This window comes from Rhinatrema bivittatum, chromosome 16 (assembly GCF_901001135.1).
Source record: "Rhinatrema bivittatum chromosome 16, aRhiBiv1.1, whole genome shotgun sequence".
Classification (NCBI taxonomy): domain Eukaryota; kingdom Metazoa; phylum Chordata; class Amphibia; order Gymnophiona; family Rhinatrematidae; genus Rhinatrema; species Rhinatrema bivittatum.
The window spans coordinates 23,474,712-23,499,755 of record NC_042630.1 but is presented as its reverse complement, the minus strand read 5'-3'; the positions used below and the strand labels follow the sequence as shown (position 1 = coordinate 23,499,755).

Below are 25,044 nucleotides of genomic sequence, written 5' to 3'. Positions count from 1 at the left end.
ATCAGATACTCTGCATCTTCTAAGGTGAAGTGAAGCCTCTTGTATAATACCAGTGTATAATGAAAGCCTGCTGGCCCTTCCACCATCCCCCCAGTTCACACCCCTCCCATCTTCTCCTCCCCCCTTCACTCCCCTGCCATCATCCCCCCCCCCATCTCTTCATGCCTTTCCCATGGGCTCTTACAGAGATGCACACCTGCCACAGCTCCCTTTCTCAGCTCCTTTATTGTGTCTCTCCAGTTACGCTGGAGTCAGCAAAAAAAAAAAAAAATATGAAAAAAAAATTGTTCTCTCTCTTCCCTCAATCACTATATGCATGATGAGTTCTTCAAAATTAAAACAAAACATTCTGTAGCCGACAAAATGTGTTTTCTTTGCCGCTGGAGATTAATATAGTTTTCAGTGATGATGCTTTCTTTGTTTCTCTTGTTTGTGATTTTCCCCTCCCCCCCACCTACCTTCTTCCCCCCTTCCCCCTTCTCCCCTCCCTTGCTGGGGAAAGGCTCCTAGCCCGGGGGTTCTTTCTGGACCCCGGACTTCTGCATCACGTTCAGGGCCTCCCAGAAGAAGTCCCTCTGGAAGCTGAAGAGTGACATCTCCCCTACGATCTCCCTCATCTTGGCTATCTGTTCCTCAAGGCCGGTGCACTTGTGCAGCTGGCTTAGGTACTCTTCACAGGCTTGAGCATCCTCCGCCTCTCCGTCTGCACCCTGTGGCTGTGATTTGCCTGCGGGAAGGTCACGATAGGTCGGTGTTTCTTCAGTGTCATAGCTGGCGAGAATATACAGGCATTCCCTGGAGGAGCAGATGAACTTTGCACTTAGCGGGACCTAGGAAAACACAAATAGGGGATTCTGGAATACAAGGATGCATGGTAAAAGGAGGGAGCTAGTAGGAAGAAACAAAATAAGAGTGCAAACCACCTGATGTGTCCATGCTTAGATGTGGGCAGACCTCCTACAAACTCCAGCAACATCATGGGGTGAAATGTAATAAGAGTAAGCAAAGCAAAAAAATGCAACAGAAGTACAAAATAACATCTGCTTGTCCCTATTTATGCTAATAAAGGGTGTGAGGCAATGCCCCTAGTGTTTTCCTATTTAACTGTGCAGGATTAGGCTAGATGACAGGTCCACCTGAAATGCCTTAAGGAGAGTATGCTCTATGGGTGGGATCCTGTGGGGCAGATGGAGCTCAGATGGCATAACCAGAGACTGAGGAATAAGAGCTGGGATCCAGGTTGGGATAACCAGACCAGCCCAAGTCTCCAGGAGGAAGGCAGCTCCTGTAACGTAACACTGTCCAAACACTGAGCTGAGACGAAGCAGCACAAACTGTGAGCAGATAGAATACACTGTCTGAAGGTAATGCATTCTACTGTTGTGCATATGACTGAAGCTGTGAATAAAGATTATGTTTTAAGAAAGGAGGAAGTCAGACTGAATTTCTGCCTCCAGGCCTGTGGGAATCTCGGCTCGTTCCCACATATGATGCTAGAAGTTGGATTTGAACTCACGCCTCTGTGGGGAATGCAGAGAGTTGTGAAGAGGACCTAGTGTTCTAAGGAGGTGGTAGATTTGTACCAGCTAACAGGAGAAGCCCGGCTGGAGGTAGATAGAGATTAAAAGTGATTTAGTTAATGCTGGTTATGCGGGCTTTTTAAAACTTTTTTTTTTTGCCTTGAAAAAAGAAAAGAGGAAGGAACACTGGTGCAACGGGGCTGTGCTGAACAGGGTGTGACCCTGGAAAAGCTGCCAGAGTGGGCTATGAGTGAGGTGAATGGAAATAGGGCGGATCTTTTTTCCAGCAAGCAAGCCGCTCTGCAAGAAAGGTATGCAGCCACGAGAAAACCTGGAGTGGAGCAGCCAGGTTACTGCAGCACCAGAATGAAGCAGTCTGAGAGCATGACTGAAGGCAGCCCTGATCCAGAATCTCCATGAGGGAGATAGAAGGTTACAAGAGAGCCTTGCAAAGAGACAGCGCACCTGGGATGAGCAAAAATGGAACCAGGAAATACATTGGACCATGGTCATCCTCTATTTGGCGTGAAGCCTCATGGCCTTGTCAAAACGTGATGACATAGAGGGCCCAGGAGGGGACACTACAGAGTGGCCAGTGAGCTGCAACAATGATTGGCCAGAGGATGGCACTACAGGTGGTCCTGAGGAAGACCCTGTAGGGTGCCCAAACACTACCAGGAGTCCAGAGACTGCTCCCATGAGAAGCACAGAGAAGAGTGTGGTGAAGAACCCTGAGGGAGGGGTCACAGAGAACCCCGGAGAGGGAACACAGACTGCCCAGGAAGAAGCAGTGTTGGAAGTTGGAAGTTGGCGCTACAGGAGGTCCCGACAAAGACCCTGTAGGGTGCCTGAATATTATTGAGAGTCCAGAGACAACTCCAGTGAGAATCCCAGAGAGAGAGAGGGCATGGCAATACAAATGAGATGTACCATGGAGAGCCCAGAGGATGGTGCTGTGAAGACCCCAGTGAGAGAGGCTGTGGAGGAGCAAGAGACCAGTGTGGGCAAGTGGCTAGCGTGTACAAAAGTGGAAACTGTGGAGAGCCTAGAGGGAGGTGCTGCAGAGTTTACAGACAAAGAAACTGCAGAGAGCTCAAGGGGAGGCAATGCAGACTGAACAGAGGAGGAAACTACAGAGATCCCAGAAGGAGATACTGAGGAGAACCTGGAGGAAGAATCCATGGGGAGCCCAGAGGATGGTGCTGTGGAGACTCCAGCAACTGAGGATACAGAGGAGCCAAGGAGGGGCTCTGCATCAGAGATGCCAGATGCCAAGAAACAAGCACAGCCTGTTATAGAGAAACAGGCACTGGTGGTTCCCCATTTGGTCCATAAAGCTCCACCAGGGTGGAATTTGAACCTAGAACCAGCAAAGGACAGTTAAAGGGCTGGGGATGTGCACTATGCAAATGGTACACTGTGTGGTGGTCGTGATGCAGTCGAGAGAAACCCTAAGAGATAGGGGTGAGCATGTCATGAGGTCCCTGTTCCCAGGCGTAGCTGGTGGGAAGCCAGAGAAAGGGTACTGGGAGGATTTGGGACTTTCCTGGATTGGAGTAAGGATGCTTCGCCTGATGGGTCCAAGCTGAGAGGAGGGGTATGTGAGGCATTGCCCCTAGTGTTCCCCTATTTACCTGTGCAGGACCAGGCTAGATGCCTGGTCCACCTTAAATGCCTTAAGGAGAGTATGCTCTATGGGCGGGATCCTGCAGGGCAGGTGGAGCTCAGAGGGCATTACCAGAGACTGGAGAATAAGAGCCAGGATCCAGGTGGGATTAACCAGACCAGGCCCAGTCCTCCAGGAGGAAGGCAGCTCCTGTAATGTAACACTGTCCAAACACTGAGATGAGACAAAGCAACACAAACTATGAGTAGAGAGAATACACTGTCTGAAGGTAAAGGCAGTCTACTGTTGTGGGTATGATTGAAGCTATGAATAAAGATTATGTTTTAATAAAGGCTGAGGTCAGACTGAATTTCTACCTCCAGGTCTGTGGGACTTACCGCTCGTTCCCACAAGAGGTAACTGATGGATATTTTTCAAGTTTTACAATGTAAGATTTACTGGGTTTCATACTTTCCATCCAGACCAGTATCTTGTTGAGTTCTATCGGGCTTTTTTCATACCAACAAAGTTGGCTGCTGCTGAAGTACTCCAAAATACTTAAACTGGTTCTGCAATTCAAACTCTTCCCAGTGCAGCCCTGCTTTATATACTCCAGTGTGTGGGTCAGGGAACCACTCTGCTCTCAGATGCCATACATGTCTCAGGGGCCAATATTCAGTAGGCCGTTTAGAGGATAAGTTTACTGGCTTACAGTTAGCTGGGATAACTTTAACTCTCACCAGCCAGTGATAGAATATAGCCAGTTAGGCATAAAGTTATTCGGCCTTGTGTGGCCGGATAACTCACTATTTACCAAGATGTCTTCAGAGATATCAAAACAAGGAACCTTTTTTTTTTTTGCACCGAATGACTCAGATGATATATTTTACCAGTCTCAAACACTAACCTATAATCAGCAATGTTAAATGGGACCCCGCCACCATTAATAAATGTAAATGTTGCCATGCTACCAGCAGCAAAGTTAAATGTTAACTAAATATAAATATATCTGTTAATGGACATCACTAATTGTTATGACTTTCAATGTAAGAGTTGTTATATCTGTAAAACATTGGAAAAGTTTAAAAGTTTCAGACGGCGATCGCTGCCAGCCCAGGCTTTCCCCCTCCTTCCCTCCCCATTAAAAATTCTTTAATTGTCCCTCCTCTGCCCCCCCCCAAGTCATCCTTCTCCACCCACCCGTTACCTGCAGAACCGGCCCTTCTCTGCCGGGGTCGCTTCTAGTGTACGTTCGGCTCTTATCTAAGTAGCATTTTCAGCGTTACGCAGGTTACGTTTCCAGTGTTATTACCTATGCAATGCTGGAAGTGTTATTTAGGGTAAGAGCCAAACTTACGCTCTTTATGTCTATGGGGAAAACATTTATTACATAGAGCTCTTAGTGCTAAATTCACGGTTTGTCATAAATAGTTTGTAAACCTTAAACGAAACAAATACCTGTGACTGATTCTGCTCCCTTGTCCCCTTCAACCCCTGGTCCTTCTGACCCCTTGTTTCCTCAGCCCCCTCACCTTGATGTGCAGTTTGACGAAGGTCGCGCTGCCCTTCTGCCATCCCGGCAGCCTTCCCCCGGCTCCGCAGCCGCAGCCATGGATCTCTTTGCTAGGGTCAGTGCCATGGGTCAGCACCAGGGAGTGATTTAGGCCGCACCAAATGTCCACAGGGCGCCTCAGATACTGCACCTGCCAAAGGGAAGGACAGACAGCAAAAGCGGCTGGGAGCAAGCCATAAGCTAGTGACTGGTCATCGATGGCACTGGGAGGGAACGACCAGTCCGTTACGCTGCTGGAAGAAGCTCCGACAGCGACACTTAATGGCCAGTCAGTGATGGCCCTGCAAATAGAGACACCCACGTGGCTGGTCAGTGAGAGAGACTGGAAAGAGCTGCGACAGGGATAACCTGGTGAGCAGGCAGTGACGTGCCGGGAGCAGCACGGCGAGGCCTAGTGTCTGTCACTGAGGGACCCTGGATGGGACTCTGGCGATGACAACTCGTGAAAGACCATGATGGCTCTGCAAGAATCTCCGACAGTGACAGCCTAGTGACCGCTCAGTGATGGGGCTGATAAGAGCTCTGACAATGGTCCCTAATGAGTGGTTGTTGATGTTGCTGGGAAAAAAAACAACCTCTGACCATGGCACCGAGCGACCGACCAGTGTTTGTGCCGGCACGATTCAATTTCCCAGCGGTCATTGTGAGACAGGAGTGCAGCCAGCCAAATACTCTGAGGCAGGACAGCCTTCCCTAGTTGCTAAAAGGTGAGCTCCAGGCAAGGGGCGGGGGAGAAGCAGGGAAGATTGCAACCTGGGAGTCAATGAGAGGCGATGCTGAGGAACTGCATCAATTTCAGAGAGCTCCCTGCTGGAAAGTGCCAGCCAAGACCGCGAGCCTCTGCTAGAAAAAGCCTCTGGTGCCGAGCAGCACTGGTGCAAGGGGATCAGCTGCACTGGGCGAACCTGCAGTCTTGCGTCCATCTTATTACCAGGGCGCCTCTCCACCCCCTGAACCCCAGAAGCCCTCTCTGTAACTTCCCCACAGCCCTCTTCTCCCCCGGCCTTAGCAACTCCTCTTTCTCTATGTCCCAGCAGTCTTCTCTCTCCCCCCCACCCCCCCCCCCCCGCCAAGCCCCAGCAACCCCCCGTCTCTTTCCATTCAGATCCAGCAGCCGCCTTCTCTTCCCCCAGCAAACCTTCTCTTTCCTAACCCCCTGAATAACCCCCCCATCTTTTCCACCCCCAACCCTAGCAGCCACCGTCTCCTCCTTCCCCCTCAGTCCCAGCAACCACCTCTCAAAGTCTGTACCCCAACCCAATACCAGCAGTACCCCCTCTCTCCTCCGCCCCAGCCACATCTTCCTCTCTCCTCCCCAGCCCTGGCTCCAGCCCCATTCAGTTATTCCCTCTCTATTTGCTCTCGCCACCTCCTACCTACTGGCTTCACCGGGGACTCTGGACTCCACCTGCAATACCCGGCTCCGCGGGCTTTGATTTCCCACCTCCCATCCCTCGGGCTCTGGGTACGTGCACCTTCCTCCCATGCTCTCCTGCTGCCAGTGCAGCCGCGTGCGCGTCACTTCCCTGCCTGTCTTCCTGTCCCCTCCCAGGACAGGCACTGGGGATGGTGGTGCACCATAAATGTGACAGGTGACAGCGGGGGTGGGAAGGATGACAAGGGTAAGCATCCCTCCGCTGCCTTTCTAGTCTCGGGTTCCTGGGACAACTCAGCAGAGTTCGTATTGGGTGGCCAGACTGACCAGGTGCCCCAGCACGTGTGCCACTGCCGAGCCTCTTGCAGTGCTGCAGCGCTGTCGTCCCCCCCCCCCCCCCAAATTGTGCCGCACTAGGCAGCTGCCCAGTTTGTTCAGCGTTTGGGCCAGCCCGTCTGCTCTGTTCCCTGGGGGGGGGAGGACTGGCCAGGAGACCTTTTTTACAGGTTGCTTCACTGGTAACGCTAATTGCCTACCCCCTGGCCCCCCCTCCCCCCCTCTCGCCGGCACTGCATTCACAAGCACACGCGTGGTAAGTGGGAGGAAGGAGGACTTTGGCTCACCTGAGTGGGATCCCCGCGGTCGATCTTATCGCCGGTTCCCAGCTGTCCATACCTGTTGTTCCCCTGCATGAAAATCCGCCCATACTCGTCCACCAGGCCCAGGTGGTTGTATCCCAGGGAGCAGAAAACAATCTGGAGGCGGGAGCACAAATAGATAAAATCAGAGTGCACGGAGCAGGACCTCGCTCAGCAATGATGTCCTGGCCTTGCTTTCGTTCATTCTGCAGAATAAAGGGGGATGCCCCCCTCCCCCCTCCCTTTTCTATTGAGTTCCACAAGGAGGGACCTTCTTATTCGCCCGCTCAGATTCCGACCCGGCACTGCTTCTCCAGTGCACTGTGGGATCCGTAGTCCCGTTTTCTTCCCTGTGTGTGGAATCAGCGTTAAATGTGTCAGAAAGGGCAGAAGGCACAAAATCAGGAACCAAGCAGTCAGGTCTTTCAGCCCGAAGCCTTCCCCTCCCCCCACTGCCACCTGGAGTGGTCTGAACAGACGGTGCCCCACTGCATGCTGGATACTGTGGTTTTGATTCTACTGAGACAATCAGTGATTTACAAGTTCCAGAATGCCCCAGGGTGTGGGGGGTATAAAATGAGGGCCAGCTCCAGCTCTCCGACGCGCCATCTTGTAACCTCCCCCTATGATTTCAGGGAAGAATTTATATCTGCTCAGGGTTTACAATATTCAGATATCATCTAGCTAAGTTAGGCAACTAGATGTGTCTCATTTGGCTAACTTGCATGGGATATTCAGCAGCATGGCGATGCTGCTGAATATCCCCATATTTACTGCTACTCAGCCAGCTAAGTCTTACCCGACTAACTTAACCAGGTAAGACTGAATATCACTACTTATCCAGCTAACGTAACCAGGTAAGACTGAATATCACTACTTATCCAGCTAAGTTGGCCGAATAAGTAGTGCCGCCCAGTTATGCCCACTGCCCGCTAACTACTTAGCTGGATAAGTGTTTAACGCAGGGATAGACTGCAGGTTTCTTATTATAGAAGCCACCTCAAGTATAAAAGATGGGACATGGCAACCCAAGTCTGTTCATCAACTACATTAAAAACCAAACATGTTTGAACCATGCAATGGGATGTGTGGCTTACTCTGGGGGCCCTCTGGCCCTGTCTGCTCATGGTTCTGGTGTGGGGCTCCTTTAACATCTTTTCTCTCTCCTCTTCATATTTCTAACGCCTCCAGCACGTGCATTTCCCTTCTGGTGCTGTGCGGGCTTCCTACCTTCAGCCAGGCATGCCCGGCTGAAGAACGGACCCCATGAATGACTTCTAATCTGCAGAAGGGCTCCTAGGAGCCGGCAGTGAGTGACCCCCTCCGGGAGTTACCTTGGATGACAGAGAAAGTGCCAGAGGCATCTGCAGGTCCAACGGGTCGAAGGCATGAAGGGTACCAAAGAGATCCCGGTACACGCCAGCAGTGTGCACCTCAAAGTACACAGCGCCCAGGTCTGGGGAAAGCAGAGGAGCAGGTAACTCGGACATAAAACATTGGGAAAGCAAATGTTATGATCGTTTCACCGATATCCACTCAGGACAGCAATCTGCAATGTGCAGATATATTTAAAGAAAATAAGTCATGTAAAATCCTAAAAACACAGAATTTAATGAGGACAATATCCAAAACTAAACATTTAAGTAGACTTAGATGAATAACTTGTAGTTAGATGGATAACTTAGATAGCCTGGATTTCGATGGATAACCTGTGAGTTACCCATCGAAATGGCTATGAATATTGACCTCTTATTTGTTTATACAATTTTATGTTTTGCTACTTCCAACCAGTTGTTTGGAGGGAATCACAGATAAACATTCATAATACAAATTAGACATAAACAACATCCATAATAAAACTATAAGACACTACAATAAAATGTTAAAATAACTTGTATCAGTAATTTCTTTATATGTAAGGGGCAGAACAGAAACCATGGAGACACCAGATGAGCAAGGACCAGCTGAGTTGCTGTAGGTTTCTTGAGGAAACCTAAGCAGTCTAATCTCTATGCAGATATGATCTATTACTATTATTGTTTATTGAACTTAATATACTGCCTGTAAAGCAATGTATTCAAGCAATATTCAATAAAAATAGGCATTAAATCATTTAGAATGCATAAAAAAAACAAAGCACAGTTTTCATAGGCAATAATAGCAAAATGACAAACAAACGTTAGCAGGCCATAGGAACACTATTGCAAAACATAGAAAAGAGCGGGTAGAATAAGATCTGATTGTGTATGTTTTGTTTGTAAACTGCCTTGGCCATGGGATATGGTAGTATAAAAACAATCTGAGATAAGTAAATCCCAGGCCTGAGGGAACAGCCATGTTTTCACTCCTTTACTGAACTTCATACAGTTGAGGGGACAGAGCACTCCAGGGGAGTGGAGCCCGGGAGGAATATCAGCCCAGCCTAGGGATACCCAACCTCATAACTGAGCAGGAGGAAAGGAGAAGGAGACCCTTGTGGAATGGGCACAAAGTGCAGGGACGTTTTGTAAGGATTGTCTGACATTTTGTCTGTGTCCAGCTAATTTATTTTGTTCTTTATTACAGAAAAAGGGGGATCTTAGTGATTGGTGCTGGGGAGGAAAGAGGGTGGGGGTGGGGAGGGACCTGTAAATGGGGAGAGAGAATATCAGAGAAAGGAAATGAAGAGGGGATCTCAGGCAGGAGGGGCAGAGGGATAAGGGAGGGAGGCACAGAGGGTGAAGAGGACAGGGGAAGCAGGGAGGATAAAGAAAGGCAATGAGGGAAGGGAAGAGGGATCATGAATGCAGGGAGGGGGAAGATCGGGGATGGAGAGATGGGGAGGATTAAGGACTGGGGGTGGAAGAGAACAGCCATATTTCCAGTCCTCAGGGCTCTGTACTAGGACCAGTGCTTTTAAATATATTTATAAATGATCTGGAAAGGGCTACAGCGAGTGAGGTGATCAGATTTGTGGATGACACTAAATTCAGCAGAGCAGTTAAATCACAAGAGGATTGTGATAAATTGCAGGAGGACCCTGCGAGACTGGAAGATTGGGCTTCCAAATGGCAGATGAAATTTAACATTGACACGTGCAAGGTGATGCATATAGGGAAAAATAATCCTTGCTGTAGTTACACAATGTTAGGTTCCATGGGTTCCTGGGTGGTTCCAGGAAAAAGATCTAGGTGTCATAGTGGATAATACATTGAAATCGTCAGCTCAGTGTGCTGCGGCAGTCAAAAAAGCAAACAATGTTGGGGATTATTAGAAAGGGAATGGTGAATAAAACGGAAAATGTCATAATGCCTCTGTATCGCTCCATGGTGAGACCGCACCTTGAATACTGTGTACAATTCTGGTCACTGCATCGCAAAAAAGATATAGTTGCGATGGAGAAGGTACAGAGAAAGGCAACCAAAATGATAAAGGGGATGGAACAGCTCCCCTATGAGGATAGACTGAAGAGGTTAGGGCTGTTCAGCTTGGAGAAGAGATGGCTGAGGGGGGATATGATAGAGGTCTTTAAGATCATGAGAGGTCTTGAACAAGTAGATGTGACTCAGTTATTTTCACTTTCGAATAATAGAAGGACTAGGGGGCATTCCATGAAGTTAGCAAGAAGCACATTTAAGACTAATCAGAGAAAATTATTTTTCACTCAATGCACAATAAAGCTCTGGAATTTGTTGCCAGGGGATGTGATTAGTGCACTTAGTGTAGCTGGGTTTAAAAAAGTTTTGGATAACATCTTGGAGGAGAAGTCCATTACCTGCTATTAATCAAGTTGACTTAGAAAATAGCCACTGCTATTACTAGCAACAGTAATATGGAATAGACTTAGTTTTTGGGTACTTGCCAGGTACTTGTAACCTGGATTGGCCACTGTTGGAAACAGGATGCTGGGCTTGATGGACCCTTGGTCTGACCCAGTATGGCAATTTCTTATGTTCTTATGTTCTTATGCCACGCTTTGCCTTTTAGACCAATGGTGGACTACCCAGCAGGTATGCGGCATTTTGGAAGAGTGGGAGACATGTGGAGTGGAGCTGGTCGAGGTTCATTTACATCCCCGGTGACTTCAATGGCGTCTGAGACACGCCAATATCTGCAATTGGTAGGAGGCAGGGAAGGCTGAGGAGGCCAAGCCTGAGGGTGTGGGTGGGCCTCTGTTAGTCATTAGTGATGGCAAAATTGCTGAGCAGCTTTGGGAACAGGAGGATTGGCTGCTGCCACTACCAGTTTGGAACAGCCAAGTCTCTCCATAGAGAAGAAAGTGACCTTGCCGGTGGCATGGGAGGTGGCCAGGGGTATGCACCATGTATGGCAGGCAGACAAAGTAAAGTGAAGGCTGAATTGCCAGCTGTGTTTGAGATCAGTCCATCCAGAAGGGTAACAGCTGTACCAGTGATTCCTGGGAAGGACAGTATAGCGGAACCTGATGTGACAGAACTGGAGCAAGATATGAACGAGCTGCTATGGATCAAAGAGTGTAGGAGTCTAGGCTGTGGGTCATCATTAAATCAAGGCCAGTGCAGTTATATCCAGGTGAGAGAGGGAGGATGCTGAAAACATCTACTCCGGCTGCTGCAGCTTCTGGGGGAAAGCTCCACAAAGGTCAAGCCAGAAGAAATGGGAGCCCCTATCACACACATTATGAAGGATCATTAGAAGATGCATGGCTGGAGCCCAGTTTGGTGTAGCTCTGTAGGGCTGAACATGAAGTTAGAAAAATGGTCAAAGATTACTGAAGTTACAAATATCCTTATGACCCAAATTGGGCCATAGAGTTAGTGAAGTAGAACTATGACCAGTAGATCCATCAAAGGTTCATGGAGAAGGTTAAAGATGACTCTAAACTGGCTCAACTAAGTGAAGGGTCACTTCTGTTCCAGCAAGTGGTCAGTGACATTAAGAGAGCTTGGCATGTGGACAGACAAGTCCGGATGTACCAGATGGTGTACGTGTTTCCTGAGGGAGATGAAAGATAAGCAATTACAACCAGAAGGATGTCCCCGCAAGCCCCTGCACTCACCCCAACACAGCCAGCACCTGGGCCCCTCCTCTGCGGCAGACCCTGCTGTCCTTCCCTTGCGTTGCAGGACCCTGCTGGAACCGCCATCTCTAGCTCCCTGCATAGGCATGCGTGCACCCACCTCAGTCCCTAAAGGGCCCACGATAGGAAAACGCCCTGATGCCCAGGGCTGACCTCATCATCTTCAGCCATATAAAAGGGCACAGCAGATGTCCCTACCTTGTCTCAGCACCAGGTCCTCCTATCTAGTGTAGTGCATGTTGCTATTCGTCCAGCCTTGCCTCATCCTTCCAGCCTGCCCTGCCTCGTCCAGCCTTGACTCCTCCTTCCAGCCTGCCCTGCCTGTCTTGCCTCATCCTTGTCTTCTCTTTGGATTGACCACTGGAATTGACCCCTTGCCTGGATATTGACTACTCTTGATTACTGCCTGCCACTGAGTCCTTGCCTGGACATTGACCTTGTTTGCTTGCTGCCTGGCCCTGGACTACCGTCTATCCCATTCTCTGAGCCCTTAAGTCCTGCTAGCCCCCAGAACCTAAGGGCTCAGCCTGCGGGGAAAGGGACCGGTAAAGGTGAAGCTCCACCAGCTGTCGGGCAGAGCCTACGGCGCTCGCCCCATAGGCTGCGTCCACCTCACCACTGCTTACAGTACATACGGTAGTGATTAACATGCATAAACTGACCTCCCGCAGTGCGGCTAAATGTCTGCCCATTTTGGGATAATGCATGGGTGTTTAGCTGCGTTCAGGGGAAGGTGTTACCAGGGGCCTGCTTAGGACAATAATACTCTCAGATTGTAACTTCAACTCTCCACTCATTGTTTTCCATGAAAAGAGTACCCACACAGGAAAGAGGTGCAGGAACCCCACTGCAAGATTCAAAGTGAAAGTAGACACATACATTCTGCTTGAATAATGGTGCAAAATCCACAGAAAAAAAAAAGCAATCTGGCAAAAGAGTACTGCCAGTCCATTGGATATATAGAGAAAAACCAAATACTTACTCTGCCCTGCTACACCCGGCAGAATGACACCCATTCCCAGGATATGCATAGCACCACCTATTCCCGGCACGGGCAGGGTGCAAAGTCTTACCTGTGATGTAGATGACACTGCTTTGGTTTGAGTAGATACGTTTAACCACCATGTGAGACCAACACTTGGAAATTTTCCTCTGGGAGAGCTGGACAGTGTAAGAGCGGGGTTGGTCCAGCTGAGACTCGTTGACTAGCAGACTATAAACCTTCCCTTCCTCTGCAAGACACAGGGAAAAGTCACACCCACAGACACAAACCGTGGTCAGATTTATCACCCTAGAAGATATATAGTGAGAGATGCACAGAGAAACACCACCACTCAAACACTTGAGCCATGCCCATAACTCACACCTCAATTATACTGCATGAGACACACAAGAAAAACACCATGACCTAGTGTGGGAATTATGAGCTTTGCCGGCAGGCCATGTCAGGGTTTAACACTAACTTCCCTTCTCCCTGATCTTTGCACTGAATGAAGCAACACTTGTGCTTAAACCTCTCTGCCTAGGAGAGGATACCTGACTGTCACGTATTTCTCTAGCTTATAATTAACCCTGATTGCCTGAAAGAAAAGCTAGTTGCCCCTAGTCAGAGGCAGGACAAAGACAGGAGGTATAGGATTCAGCAGCCAATGAAATGATCCATACACACCCCCTGAGCCAAGCCAATATTGTAGTGACACGTCTGTATGCTATGGGGAGAGGAGCCAATGATGTGATGACACATTGTATGCTATTGAATGTATGCACAATAAAAAGGGGACCCACAGGAGTGGTCCTTCCCTTTTCCTGCCTGCCATGAATCCTGCCTAATGTGTCTTCATTGCCTCGATAACCTAGACACCAGCCCTGTCCAAAACTCACAACCCAAATATACAGTGAGAGACAAAAAGGGAAATGCTATCACTCCAAGACAGGAATTCTCCCCAAAACATACACCCAAAATACATAGCACGAGACATACAGGGAAATGCCATCACTTCAAGACAGGAGCCCCGCCCAAAACACACCTCCCAAATACACAGTGAGAGACACAAAGGGAAACGCTATCACTCCGAGACAGCAATCCTGCCTAAAACTAACACCCCAAATATATAGTGAGAGATTCACAGGGAAACGCAGTCACTCCAAGACTGACACTCTGCACAAGTTATACACCCCAAAAATACAGAACCAGACTCACAGGGAAATGCCATCACTCCAAGACAAGAACCCTGCCCAAATAATGAATGTAAATACTGTAAGCCGCCCAGAACTTGGAATGGTGTGGTCTAGAAATATTTAAAATAAATAAATACAGTGAGAGAGACACAGGGAAATGCCATCACTCAGAGACACACACCTTGCCCAAAACTCACACCCCAAATGTACAGCAAGAGATACTGTCACTCAGATGACATGAGCCTGGCCCAAATCTCACATCCCAAATATACAACAAGAAACAGAAATCCTGCCAAAAACTCATATCCCAGTTATAGAGTAAGAGACACATAGGGAAATGCCATTATTCTAAGACAATAACTCTGCCCAAAACCCACACCTCAAATATACAGTGAAAAACACACAGGGAACACCATCACCCAGTGACAAGAACCCTGCCCAAAACTCACATCTCAAATATACAGCGAGAAACACACAGGGAAATGCTATCACTCCAAGATAGGAACTCTGTCCAAAACTCATACTCCAAATATACAGTGAAAGACACACAGGGAAACACCATCACTCCAAGACAGGAACTCTGACCAAAATACACACACCAAATATACGGGAATCCTGCCCAAAACTCATACCCTAAATATATAGCAAGAGATACACAGGGAAGCACAGTCTCTCAAACATAAACTCTATCTAACACTCACACCCCAAACATACAGTGAGATGTGCAGTCTGGTTGCAGTTTTCATATCATAAACATTGATGTGTCTCATTCAAGTGGAACACAGCCAAGTTTCCAATTGGTTTATGGGTTTTATAGAAGGAATAATCTTTGGCAGGAAGAGTATTAATTTTGTGGTTGTTACGCTGGTGAGCATAGTTTAGAGTGTGAGAGAAGAACTCACCAGGGCATTAATGATCAATAAACTCTCCACCCTATAGGTCACTATTCTTTTAGGTTGCTGAAGGGCTCCAGGTCACCAGTGTTGCCATATTCAAGTCAATGCATTTGTGGGACAGTGCCCCTAATACTCCCCTATTTACCAGTGCAGGACCACCTTAAATGCCTTAAGGAGAGTATGCTCTATGGGCGGGATCCTGTGGGATAGTTGGAGCTCAGAGGATGTGACCAGAGACTGGAGAATAAAGGTCTGAGCCTAACTTGGATCAGCAGACCAGTCCCGGGTCTCCAGGAGGAAGGCAGCTCCTGTAGAATATTGCTGACAAACACTGAACTGTAAGGAAGCTGTATGAGTACTGAGGGAAGTGGTACTAACTGTAATTGGAGTACACTGTTCTGAAGGTAAAGGCAGTCTACTAATGTGTATATGTTAAAGCTGAAAATAAAGATAAAGTATTTTAAGAAAGGCAGGAGTCAGACTGCATTTATGTTTCTAGGCCTGGGGGATCACCGCTCAGTCCCAAAGCATCCTCTACCTTTGATTTAAACTTCTGGGAAAATTTAGAGAGTGCAGGGGCTGAAATTACCAGAGCTCATGCTGGAGGAAAGTTTGAGGGCATGAGTAGAGTGAACAGTGACAGTAAAAGGCACTTAGAGGTGGGAAGGTTGCTGAGTAGATAATACCTGTACCTGTATCTACCTGTCAATAGCAGCAGGGCTCGCTCGGTCTCCTGCCCCACCAGCAGGATCTGTTTGAACTTCATGGATGAATGAAAGGTCATCTTGAAGACTCTCATGCCGGTGGACTGCAGGTAGACCTCCACACAGTCACAGGGTGGTGAGGTGGTATGGAGGTCTCGTGATACCCCTGATGCCTGCTCCCGACTTGCTAAAACATACAGATACTTCCGGTATATGGTGTCATTCCTGGGATCACTGGCAAACTGAGAGAGAAGAGGGTCTTAAAATAGCAAGGCAAATATAAGCTACTCAGGGCTGGCTTAATCAACAGGCAAACTAGGTAGTCACCTAGGGTATCAGCTTCTGATGTTTGCTACTACAGTCACAGCAAAATGTCAAACCACATTGAAAGCAACAACATATTTTACCCAGCACAACATGGTTTTCGTAAACACTACAGTACTGAAACCATGCTCTTAGCCTTATCAGATACTAACCTAATAGGTTTCGATACAGGAACACATTACATTCTAGTTCTATTAGATCTCTCCGCAGCATTTGACACAGTAAATCACAAAATACTAATCAACAGGCTGAAAGAAATTGGACTCACTAACAAAACAATAAAATGGTTTGAGTCATACTTAAACAATAGATGTTTTCAAGTACAAATTAAAAATACACTTTCAGACAAAGTCAAACTACAAACTGGTGTCCCGCAGGGTTCAGCCCTGTCAGCAACACTCTTTAACATTTATCTACTTCCAGTATGTCACCTACTAGCAGGACTTGGAATCATACATTACATATATGCAGATGATATACAGCTACTGCTACCTATTATAAACACCATTGAAGAAACAATGAAACTTGCCAATATGTATCTTGAAATAATCAAACAGCTCTTAAATCAGATGGAACTGGTAATAAACATCGACAAAACAGAAATCATACACCTTGAACGTAAAAACATACATCATATACAACCAACAATCACAATCAATAATATTCAAGCCGTTGAGTTAGCATTAAAAGTACGAAATCTAGGAGTAATAATCGACCCTGAGCTAAACTTGAAACAACACATCTCACTGAAAATAAAAGAAGGATACGCGAAACTAATGATCCTGAGAAGACTAAAACCTCTACTAACACTAAACAATTTTCGCACAGTTCTACAGGCAATGATCTTCGCAAGTACAGATTATTGTAACTCCCTGCTTTTAGGACTACCACAATCTACTATTCGGCCACTACAAATATTACAAAATTCAGCTGCTAGAATTTTGACTGGCAAAAAAAAGAATGACCACATTACAGGAACACTCGCCGATTTACACTGGCTCCCAATTGAACAAAGAATACAATATAAGACACTATGTATAATTCATAAACTAATCCATGATGAAAAAGCCGACTGGCTCAACACTGCACTGCGCGTACATGTACCGCAAAGAAACCTGAGATCTGCTAATAAGGCTTTACTAACTGTCTCCTCTGTCAAATCAGCACGCCTCACGCAAGTAAGGGAAAGAGTACTGTCGCTGGTTGGCCCCGTGCTATGGAACACCATGCCACTCGAGATAAGGCTGCAGAGAAATTTGAAAATATTCAGAACTAATCTGAAAACCTGGCTATTTAAACAAGCCTTTTACAAAGATAAAGATAAGGAGAAAAACGGTTGAATGATAAGGACACACCAAACTAGAAGTTATTACTTTTAACCTACAAAATGCATTTTAATGTTAAATTAAAACCGCATAATATGTTCCGAACAAATAAGCTTAACTGACACACATAGTTTTTGACACTAAATTGTTACCGTTCTATGATGGTACATGGTTAATTTGTAATCTATACCACTCATATTTTTCGTTAACGTGCCTTTTTGTAAACCGTTGTGATGGTTATCTAACTCAACGACGGTATAGAAGAGTTTTTAAATAAATAAAAATAAATAAATACTGTTTTGATATGGCAGGTTTGCTATATAAGTTCTGTCTTTTTTTGCAGGGTTTTGTATTACTTCGCAAAGTGTTGTTTGGTAATGGAGAGAGTTGGAGCCACTGAGGTCCATATTCAAGATAGCTGTCTAGGGAAACGTTATGCAGTTAAACATATCTGGCTCACTTAGCTGAGATATTCAATAGTGCAGTGGAATATACCCAGATATAGCTGGGTAAGTTTATCTGACTAACTTTAGACCTGCTATTGGTCTAACTTATCCAGCTAACTTCCCCCTCGATTCACTAAGCCGCAATGGGGTGCTCCTTCCCCGCAAAAGCATTGTGGCTGTATGGCACATTCATTTGTGTTGCGGCGAAACTGCAGCACAAAAAAATCGCAGAGAGCAGCCCTGCTCTTAAATGGTTTGTCTTCCTGAGCTCCCTGTCTCTTATGTGAACTGCTTCAAAATGTTTCTATCCCCTTCCTAAGTGATATGGGGAGGGATGGGCGTGGGTGGGAGGGGTTTATTTTGATTGATTGGTCTGTTGTTTAATTACCACCGGGGTGTTGCAGAGTACACACACCCTGGCTATTGTACTGTTTACATTTTCAATAAACACATTTTAACATAAAGCAGACAGGATTTGGTCCCGGGTCATCAGGGACCTGATCCAGCCCTGGTTTTAACTTCAATGCATCTCTGGGCTTGTAGTTTCAAAATCTCTAAGAGAAGCAGCAATTACAAGTCCAGAAAGCCATGGGAAGGGGAAAAAACCCCCCAAAAAAACCCCCCAGACCTGAACCGGTCTTCCCCCCCCGATGACCCAGGTCCATGCAGTTAACCCATCGCATGGAGGATGGATTTCTGGAACAAGGCAGGAGTGCTGAGGGTTACTCACGTCTTTCACGTTCTTGCAGAGGGTAACGCAGCGGCACGCACGCTTCCACTGAATCTGGCCCAGCGTGGAAGAGACCAGGGCGTTCTTCAGGAAGAAGAGGGTGCCTGTGTAGTCCAGAATGAAGAGATGATCCTTGGTGGCCAGGAACTTCTGGTAGCCGTGGGAGAGGTGGGGGGTCACGGTCTTGCTGAGGATCCGCCGTCGGCCTCCAAAGGTTTGGAAATACAGCCCTTTGGTGTCTGGCCCCAAAAGCAAGCAAGAGAAACCGAATGTTAATGCATTCTCTAGGGTGACCAGGTGATGCTGCTCCGTATCACCTGTAACAGGTTGATCTGGACCTGGTTTCATAGCCACTGCAGGCCTGTAGATGTAGCTCCTGGCTTTCCTCAGGAAACCAGACTTACACTTCCCTATGTGCAGTGGTAGAAAATGGACACGGAGTTGAGAAGCAAAGGGATACACTGGAAGATATCTAAACCTGTTTAGGGAGAGGTCTGAGGGACGAATAATAAGGTCACTCTTAGCTGGTCCCTCTGGACGAAACTCCACGTAGATTTGCTGGGGCAACATTTGATTTTGGCTGGATACATTTTATGACCATCGACCCCCTATGTTATCATGTAATCTGCAAATTAGCCACAGGATGGCACCATTCAACCACAAATACATATTTTTGAAACCTTTTTTGGCCCTATTTTCTGAATAAAAATAGGCTTAACACACCACCATCCCCCCACTGATAACTTTTCTGTTCAGGATCCTTTTCATGTCCGTAGGCCCAGGTGGATCCTGACTGGGGGTATCTTATTTTCTGATCCACCTGTGTTGACCCATTCCTGAAAGCAGGCTTCATTAGTTCTGTGTGGAAGTTTTTCATTCTTTAACAGTGGGAGCAGGGCATTTTCCATCTCTAGCTTAGACATGGAGGACAGTGGTTAGACTTTTGCGGGCGGTATCTTTTTTTTTTTTTTTTTTTACTGGACCAGCCTAACCCGATTCGTGAGGAGTTTTTGAGAATTCAATGGCCCCGTCAACAAGTCGGTGCACGACGAGCCCGGGATGGATGACGCTTGGCGGGTGACTCCATTGGTCTCGTTACAATATTAGTGTTTGCTTGGAAAGTCACGCGTCAACCCTGGCGAAAGAAGCTGAGCTGGCAGACATGCAGTCCCTCTTCCAGCTGTTAAAATGTTGCTTGTTGGCACTTATGGAAACTAATTTCAAGGGCTAGAAAGAAAGTCAGATTCTGCTGAGGTCCAGCCTTTCCTGTATCATCTCGCATGTTCAAGCAAATAAATGTTGAGCCAGGGAGGGCACAAGCAAGTGCTTTCAGCTCCCATCCATCTTCCTCCCTGATCATCTGCTTGTACAGACGTGGCCAGCCTTGACTGGCTGCATGTCCACCTGACCATCTCTGAAGCTAGCTGTAGCTGTCTTAGGTTAGGCCAGTAAAGAAGTGGCTGCCACCAGTCCCTGGTCCCAATGAGGCGCTTGGCTGTGCACACGTGTTCACACATGGCTGTGCGACGTTTTTGTGCGTACAACATCACTCACGATTCAACAAGGAATTTGGCCCACAAAAAAATGTGCACCCCAATGTGGGTAAAACTGTGTATGCAAATTAGCGTGCCTCCATGCAAATCCCATGTTAATCAAGGCATTAGCTATTACTCCCCATTGCAGAGAAGTGTGCAGAGGTGGAATAAAGTTTCTGGGGCCAGTGTTAGTCTATGGGGGCTGAACCTGGAGGTCGTGGTGCCAGGATCTGGTTCTCAGGATTTATGCGCACAGAAACATGATTTATGCACACCTTGTCGGGTCAGCAAGCTTTTTTACACTCCTTTAGCTTACTGAATTGAGAATGAACTCGTTTTTTTGGGCTGTGAGTAAAGAAAACGTGTGCTGAAGTTCAGCGCACATTTTAGACTCACGTTGGAAGACTCGTTTGCTGCCTTTTTATGCCAGTGGATGAAAGGGGAAATAACACCTGCTCACTGAATTCTGTCAAACATTGTTTTGCTAGTCCTGAGACTTTATCGTGTACCTTGTACACTGAGTGTGCACAGAATGCACGTTCTATACTGAGTGTGCCCTACGGATGTCTTCTGCACTGAGTGTGCACTGAATGCACTTTATATGCTGAGTGGGTGCTAAGGATGCCTTGCTCGCTGAGTGTGCCTTGAGAATGCCTTGCATGCCTGATGCTTTGAATGCTTTCAGCAAGGGATACACTTCATATTCTTAGGGCCTGATTTACTAAGGCAATTTTTTTTTTGCTATTCTTTGTCAACAGGTAAAAAAAAAAGCTTAGTAAATCGGGCCCTAGATTGTGTGCTGAGTATTCAGTGAATACTCTGAGAAAGCATGGCTATAGGCCTAATTCACAAAAAAACCCTTTCTTCTGTATTTATGAGAAAAGACCTTGATAAATCAGGCCCTGCGTGTGCTGAATGCATGGAGTGTGCACCGAGCTCTCCGAGCATGCACTATTGGTCTGATGATAGCGCTGAGTGTGCACTGGGCATTCTGAAGGTGCAGAGCATTCTGGGATGTCACTAGCACTCACGGTTCAGGACAGCCGCTCTCTTCCAGGACCTCACCCCGCTCCCCTCCTCCTTCAGCCGGGGCGTCATCCTCTTGCAGATCCTCCTCCAGATGGCCTCACTGTCGCAGACCTCGTGGAAGTAGCGACAGCTCTCGCCCAGTGTCACCACGTCTCGCACGGGAAGGTATGAGATGATGTGATCCAGCTGAGGAGAGAATCAATACCGCAGCATCGCATACTCTACCCAGAACTGAGCGACAATCAACCACTGGCCTGTGACCATGAGAGGGCACTAGTACCACCCCCCACTCTCTGGGATTCACAGTAAAGCAAATAAAATGACATTTTGTTATTTTAGGCTGGCACTGCATTAAATCCGTCCATCACTGCACACACCAGGGTTCCTCCTGCTTTGCAGCCTCACCCCCATCTGGCTGAGCTCTCCTAGGCTGAGCAGGCAGGAAGAGGCAAGGCCCAGACCCACCTGTCACCAAGAGAGGGAAAAATATCCCGGAGAAGAGTTACAAACACTTTCCAAAGATTTGTCAGAGTAACTTTGGGAGTTTCCCTGACAGAGATTTGGCTTAAAAAAAAATGTCCCCCTGCTGCCCCTTTAAATTTTATCTGGAGATAAAAGGAGGTGGAGCTAGGTCTTTCCAGAGGCGGGGCTTAACGTTGGTCGGTTGGCACGGATACTGATGCCAGAGGTCTGTCCTAAAGTTAACCAGATAACGTTAGCCGGGTCACTTTGCCTAGCTGGGTAGGTTCAGCAGAAGGCACATCTGAATAAAGTTACCTGGGTAACTTTAACTGGGAAACGTTCCCGCTCCCGGGCTTACTCAGTAGGGACCTCTAAGGAAATAAAAGGGAAAAAAAAAAAAAAAAAAAAAGCTTTCAGAGGCAAATTCTGCAGAATATTTCCTCCCAGGATAAATATAGCTGTACTCCTAGTGGGGAGGGCTTGTTATTATCCTCTGTGCTTTGATCGCTTTTAAATTTAAGAGTTAAATAAAATTAACAAGCAGCCTAGGATTGCAGCCTCCCACGTGTTTTTTTCCTTTATTTATCATGTGACTTAGAATGGGGGTCTCGTGAGAAAGGAAATATTTCAGGGCAACCTGTTACTTTCCGCCATCTTTCAAGGCCGGAGTCTCCCAGACACGGAAAGATCACTGGGGAACTGCGGGGGGGAAAACACCGCAGAGAACGCAGGGACCGAAAGTGCCGGAGGTGCCCGTGGCAAAAACTGCAGAGGGCGCGGGGAACACTGGAGGGAGAAGCTGGGGAAATGCAGACAGCGCGGGGGGGGGGGAGGGAGAGGCTGAAGGAGAAGGATCGCTTGGCTCGTGGTCCCAGACTCCTTGCTCACCAGTTCAGGAGGAAAAGACTGGATGGACACTGAGTTACAGGCGGGTAAACTGACTTTGCCCTTCTTGCCCCCGACGGACTCAGTCTGGGATGACGGCCGCTTTCTCTTTACCTGGGGTAGGAGGGAGAGATTCATGACATTTGTGGTTACTGTGGAGCAATCGGCCAAGAGGAGGCTCGCACCCCCTCACCCAGCCTTTGGGACTGGGTCCCAAGGAATTACACATTTTTACATGGTTATTTTATTAATTGGCTATAGCTGCCATGATTTCAATAAAGCAAAACAGATGCAAATATTAACTGCTAAGAACATGCACAATCATGAACAATCAATAAAATCACAAATAAAGTGATGCGCTACATCATAAACATTTCAACACAGAATGGCAAACCCACTGAGGAGGGCTTTAAACTGGAATCATTGGGGACGGGTGAACAAAACCCTATGGCAAGTCAAACATTAAACACTCAGAGAGAAATGGGAAATATGGGGGGAAAAAATGCCACGTTTGGAAAGCTCTGTACACCAATGCCCATAGTAAGAGGAATAAGGTCCCAGATCTAGAGGCAGTCATGAAAGAAGCTGATTTAGATAGAGTGGATGTCATGGAGACCTGGTAGGTGGAAAACCATGGCTGGGATATAGTTATACCCGGCTACAATCTGTTCAGGAAGGAGAGGAGGAAGAGTGGAATTAATGTATAAAGAACAATATTAAAGCAACAGCATTGCTGGGTTTACGAGGTAAGGAGGAGGCACTGTGGGTTAATCTGGAAAGAGGGAATGGAAAACTATTTATATTGGTGAAATATACAGACCTCCATCACAGACAGAGGAGACGGATAGAGATTTAATGGAGGATACTCAGAGATTTAATGGAGGATATTCACAAGGATTGCCGTGAAAGGGGAGGTGCGCCTGCTAAGGGATTTTAATCTTCCAGATGTTGATTGGGACAACCCAATGCAGTATCTTCTAGAAGTAGGGAGCTCCTGGATTCTCTGGGAGGAGAACTTTTCTGTCACCTGGTAGCAGAACCCACACGGGAGGGGGCGATACTGGACCTGGTGCTTACCCACGGGGACAGTAATTCTGATGTTGTAGTGAATGATCATCAGGGAACCAGTGACCACCGGATGGTGTGGTTCAATATTAGGACACAAGAGATGAAGGTTCATTCTAAGGCGAAGGTCAAAGTCTTCAGGAATACAAACTCTCTCATATTGGGGGAGCACCTCAAGGAGTTGTAAGCTGGATAGGAAAATCCAGGAGAAGTAGAAGAGCAGTAGGCAAACTAGGAAAGTAAATAAAGAGGAAAAAGAGACCGTTATGTTTTTCTAAAGTAGTAGCTGAAAAGGTAAGGGAGAAAAGGTTCGCATTCATAAATTATAAGAGATCGCAGAAAGAGGAAGTCAGGCGACAATATGGAAAACTTAAGACTTTTTTTTAAAATATGTTAGTGATAGAAGGAAGAGAAAAGTGTCAGTGTGACACTCAAAGGTGAAGGGGAGGAATATGTAGAGGCTGATGAGCAAAAAGCAAAAATTGCTTAACAAATATTTCTTTTTGGTGTTCACTGTGGAAGGGCCTGGAGCAGGACCACATAAAGCAAACACAAATAAGACTGGAAGTGAAGTAAACCTCAATCAATTTTCTGAACAGTGTGTTCGTTAGGAGCTAATTAAACCTAAAGTAGATAAGGCGATGGGGCCGGATGGGATACATCAGAGGGTACTAAGGGAACTTAGAGATATCCTGGCAGCTCCGCTGGTTGACATTTTCAGTGCTTTTTGAGAGTCTGGAGTAGATCCGGAGGACTGGAAAAAGGCAGATATGGTTCCTATTCATAAAAGTGGAAGTAAGGAGGAGGCTGGGAGCTACAGGCCAGTTAGTCCGACCTCTGTGGTGAGCAAATTAATGGAATCGCTGCTAAAACAGAGGAGAGAGAATTTTTGGAATCCAATGGATAGCAAGATCCAAGGTAGCATGGTTTTAGTAGTTCTTATGTTCTTAAATCTTGTCAGACAAATCTGATCAATTTTTTTGATTAGGTGACCAGAGAGCAGGATCAAGGAAGTGCGCTAGATGTAGTGTACTTGGATTTTAGCAAGGTCTTTGACACAGTTCTGCACCAAAAACTTATAAATAAATTGTGTGCCCTTGGTATGGACAGGACCGGTGCAAGGGTGTTAGACGCCCTAGGCACCTTCTAACTTGGGCCTGCCTCCCATCACACCTGCCACCCCCATCTCGCTGCCCCACCCGGTCTCGCACACTCTCTCCCGTTCCTCTGTGCAGAGAAAGCCAAAACAAGATGGTGGAAGGTGGCGCGAGCAGGGGTCTAGCCTGAGGGAGCCTCCACAGGTGAGGTGAGGGGAAGGACAGGGTTACTGCATGGTTGGAGAACTGTCAGTGCCTGCGAGGGAGAGGAAAGTGCTGGGTTGGGTGAGGACAGATGAGTTACTCATTGGTCGTCACTGCCACGGCTACGGACCCTGGCACCCTAGGTCACTGCTTAGTTCATCTAGTGCTTCCCCCGGCCCTGGGTGTGGATCTTAGAGTGACTGACTGACTTAGTGGGAGAAGACAAAGGATAGTGCTAAATGGAGTTTTCTCTGACAAGGCTGTTGTTACTAGGAAAGGTTTTCTTTTTGTTGACGATACCGGGAAGGAGTGGAAAACATGAGGAGAGATCTAGCAAAGCTCAAGGAATGGTCTAAGGTCTGGCAGCTAAGATTTAATGCTAAAATATGCAGAGTAATGCATTTAGGATACAAA

At 47.1% G+C, this 25,044-nt stretch overlaps 1 protein-coding gene across 2 annotated transcripts in view; it reads right to left on the bottom strand.

Moving 5' to 3' along the window:
• Positions 1-488: 488 nt before the first annotated feature.
• The window catches only part of LOC115078808 (F-box only protein 24-like), a 40,666-nt gene continuing 16,110 nt past the window's right edge, over positions 489-25,044 (bottom strand). For both annotated transcript variants that reach the window (XM_029581844.1, XM_029581845.1), the window contains exons 2-10: positions 22,268-22,378; positions 20,920-21,103; positions 18,354-18,592; positions 15,527-15,770; positions 12,824-12,982; positions 8,047-8,168; positions 6,698-6,829; positions 4,659-4,829; positions 489-830 (exon numbers count right to left, since the gene is read on the bottom strand). In XM_029581844.1, coding sequence (XP_029437704.1) covers positions 507-830; positions 4,659-4,829; positions 6,698-6,829; positions 8,047-8,168; positions 12,824-12,982; positions 15,527-15,770; positions 18,354-18,592; positions 20,920-21,103; positions 22,268-22,378 — 1,686 coding nt within the window. In that variant the 3' untranslated portion in view covers positions 489-506. The remainder of the gene's footprint in view (positions 831-4,658; positions 4,830-6,697; positions 6,830-8,046; positions 8,169-12,823; positions 12,983-15,526; positions 15,771-18,353; positions 18,593-20,919; positions 21,104-22,267; positions 22,379-25,044) is intronic.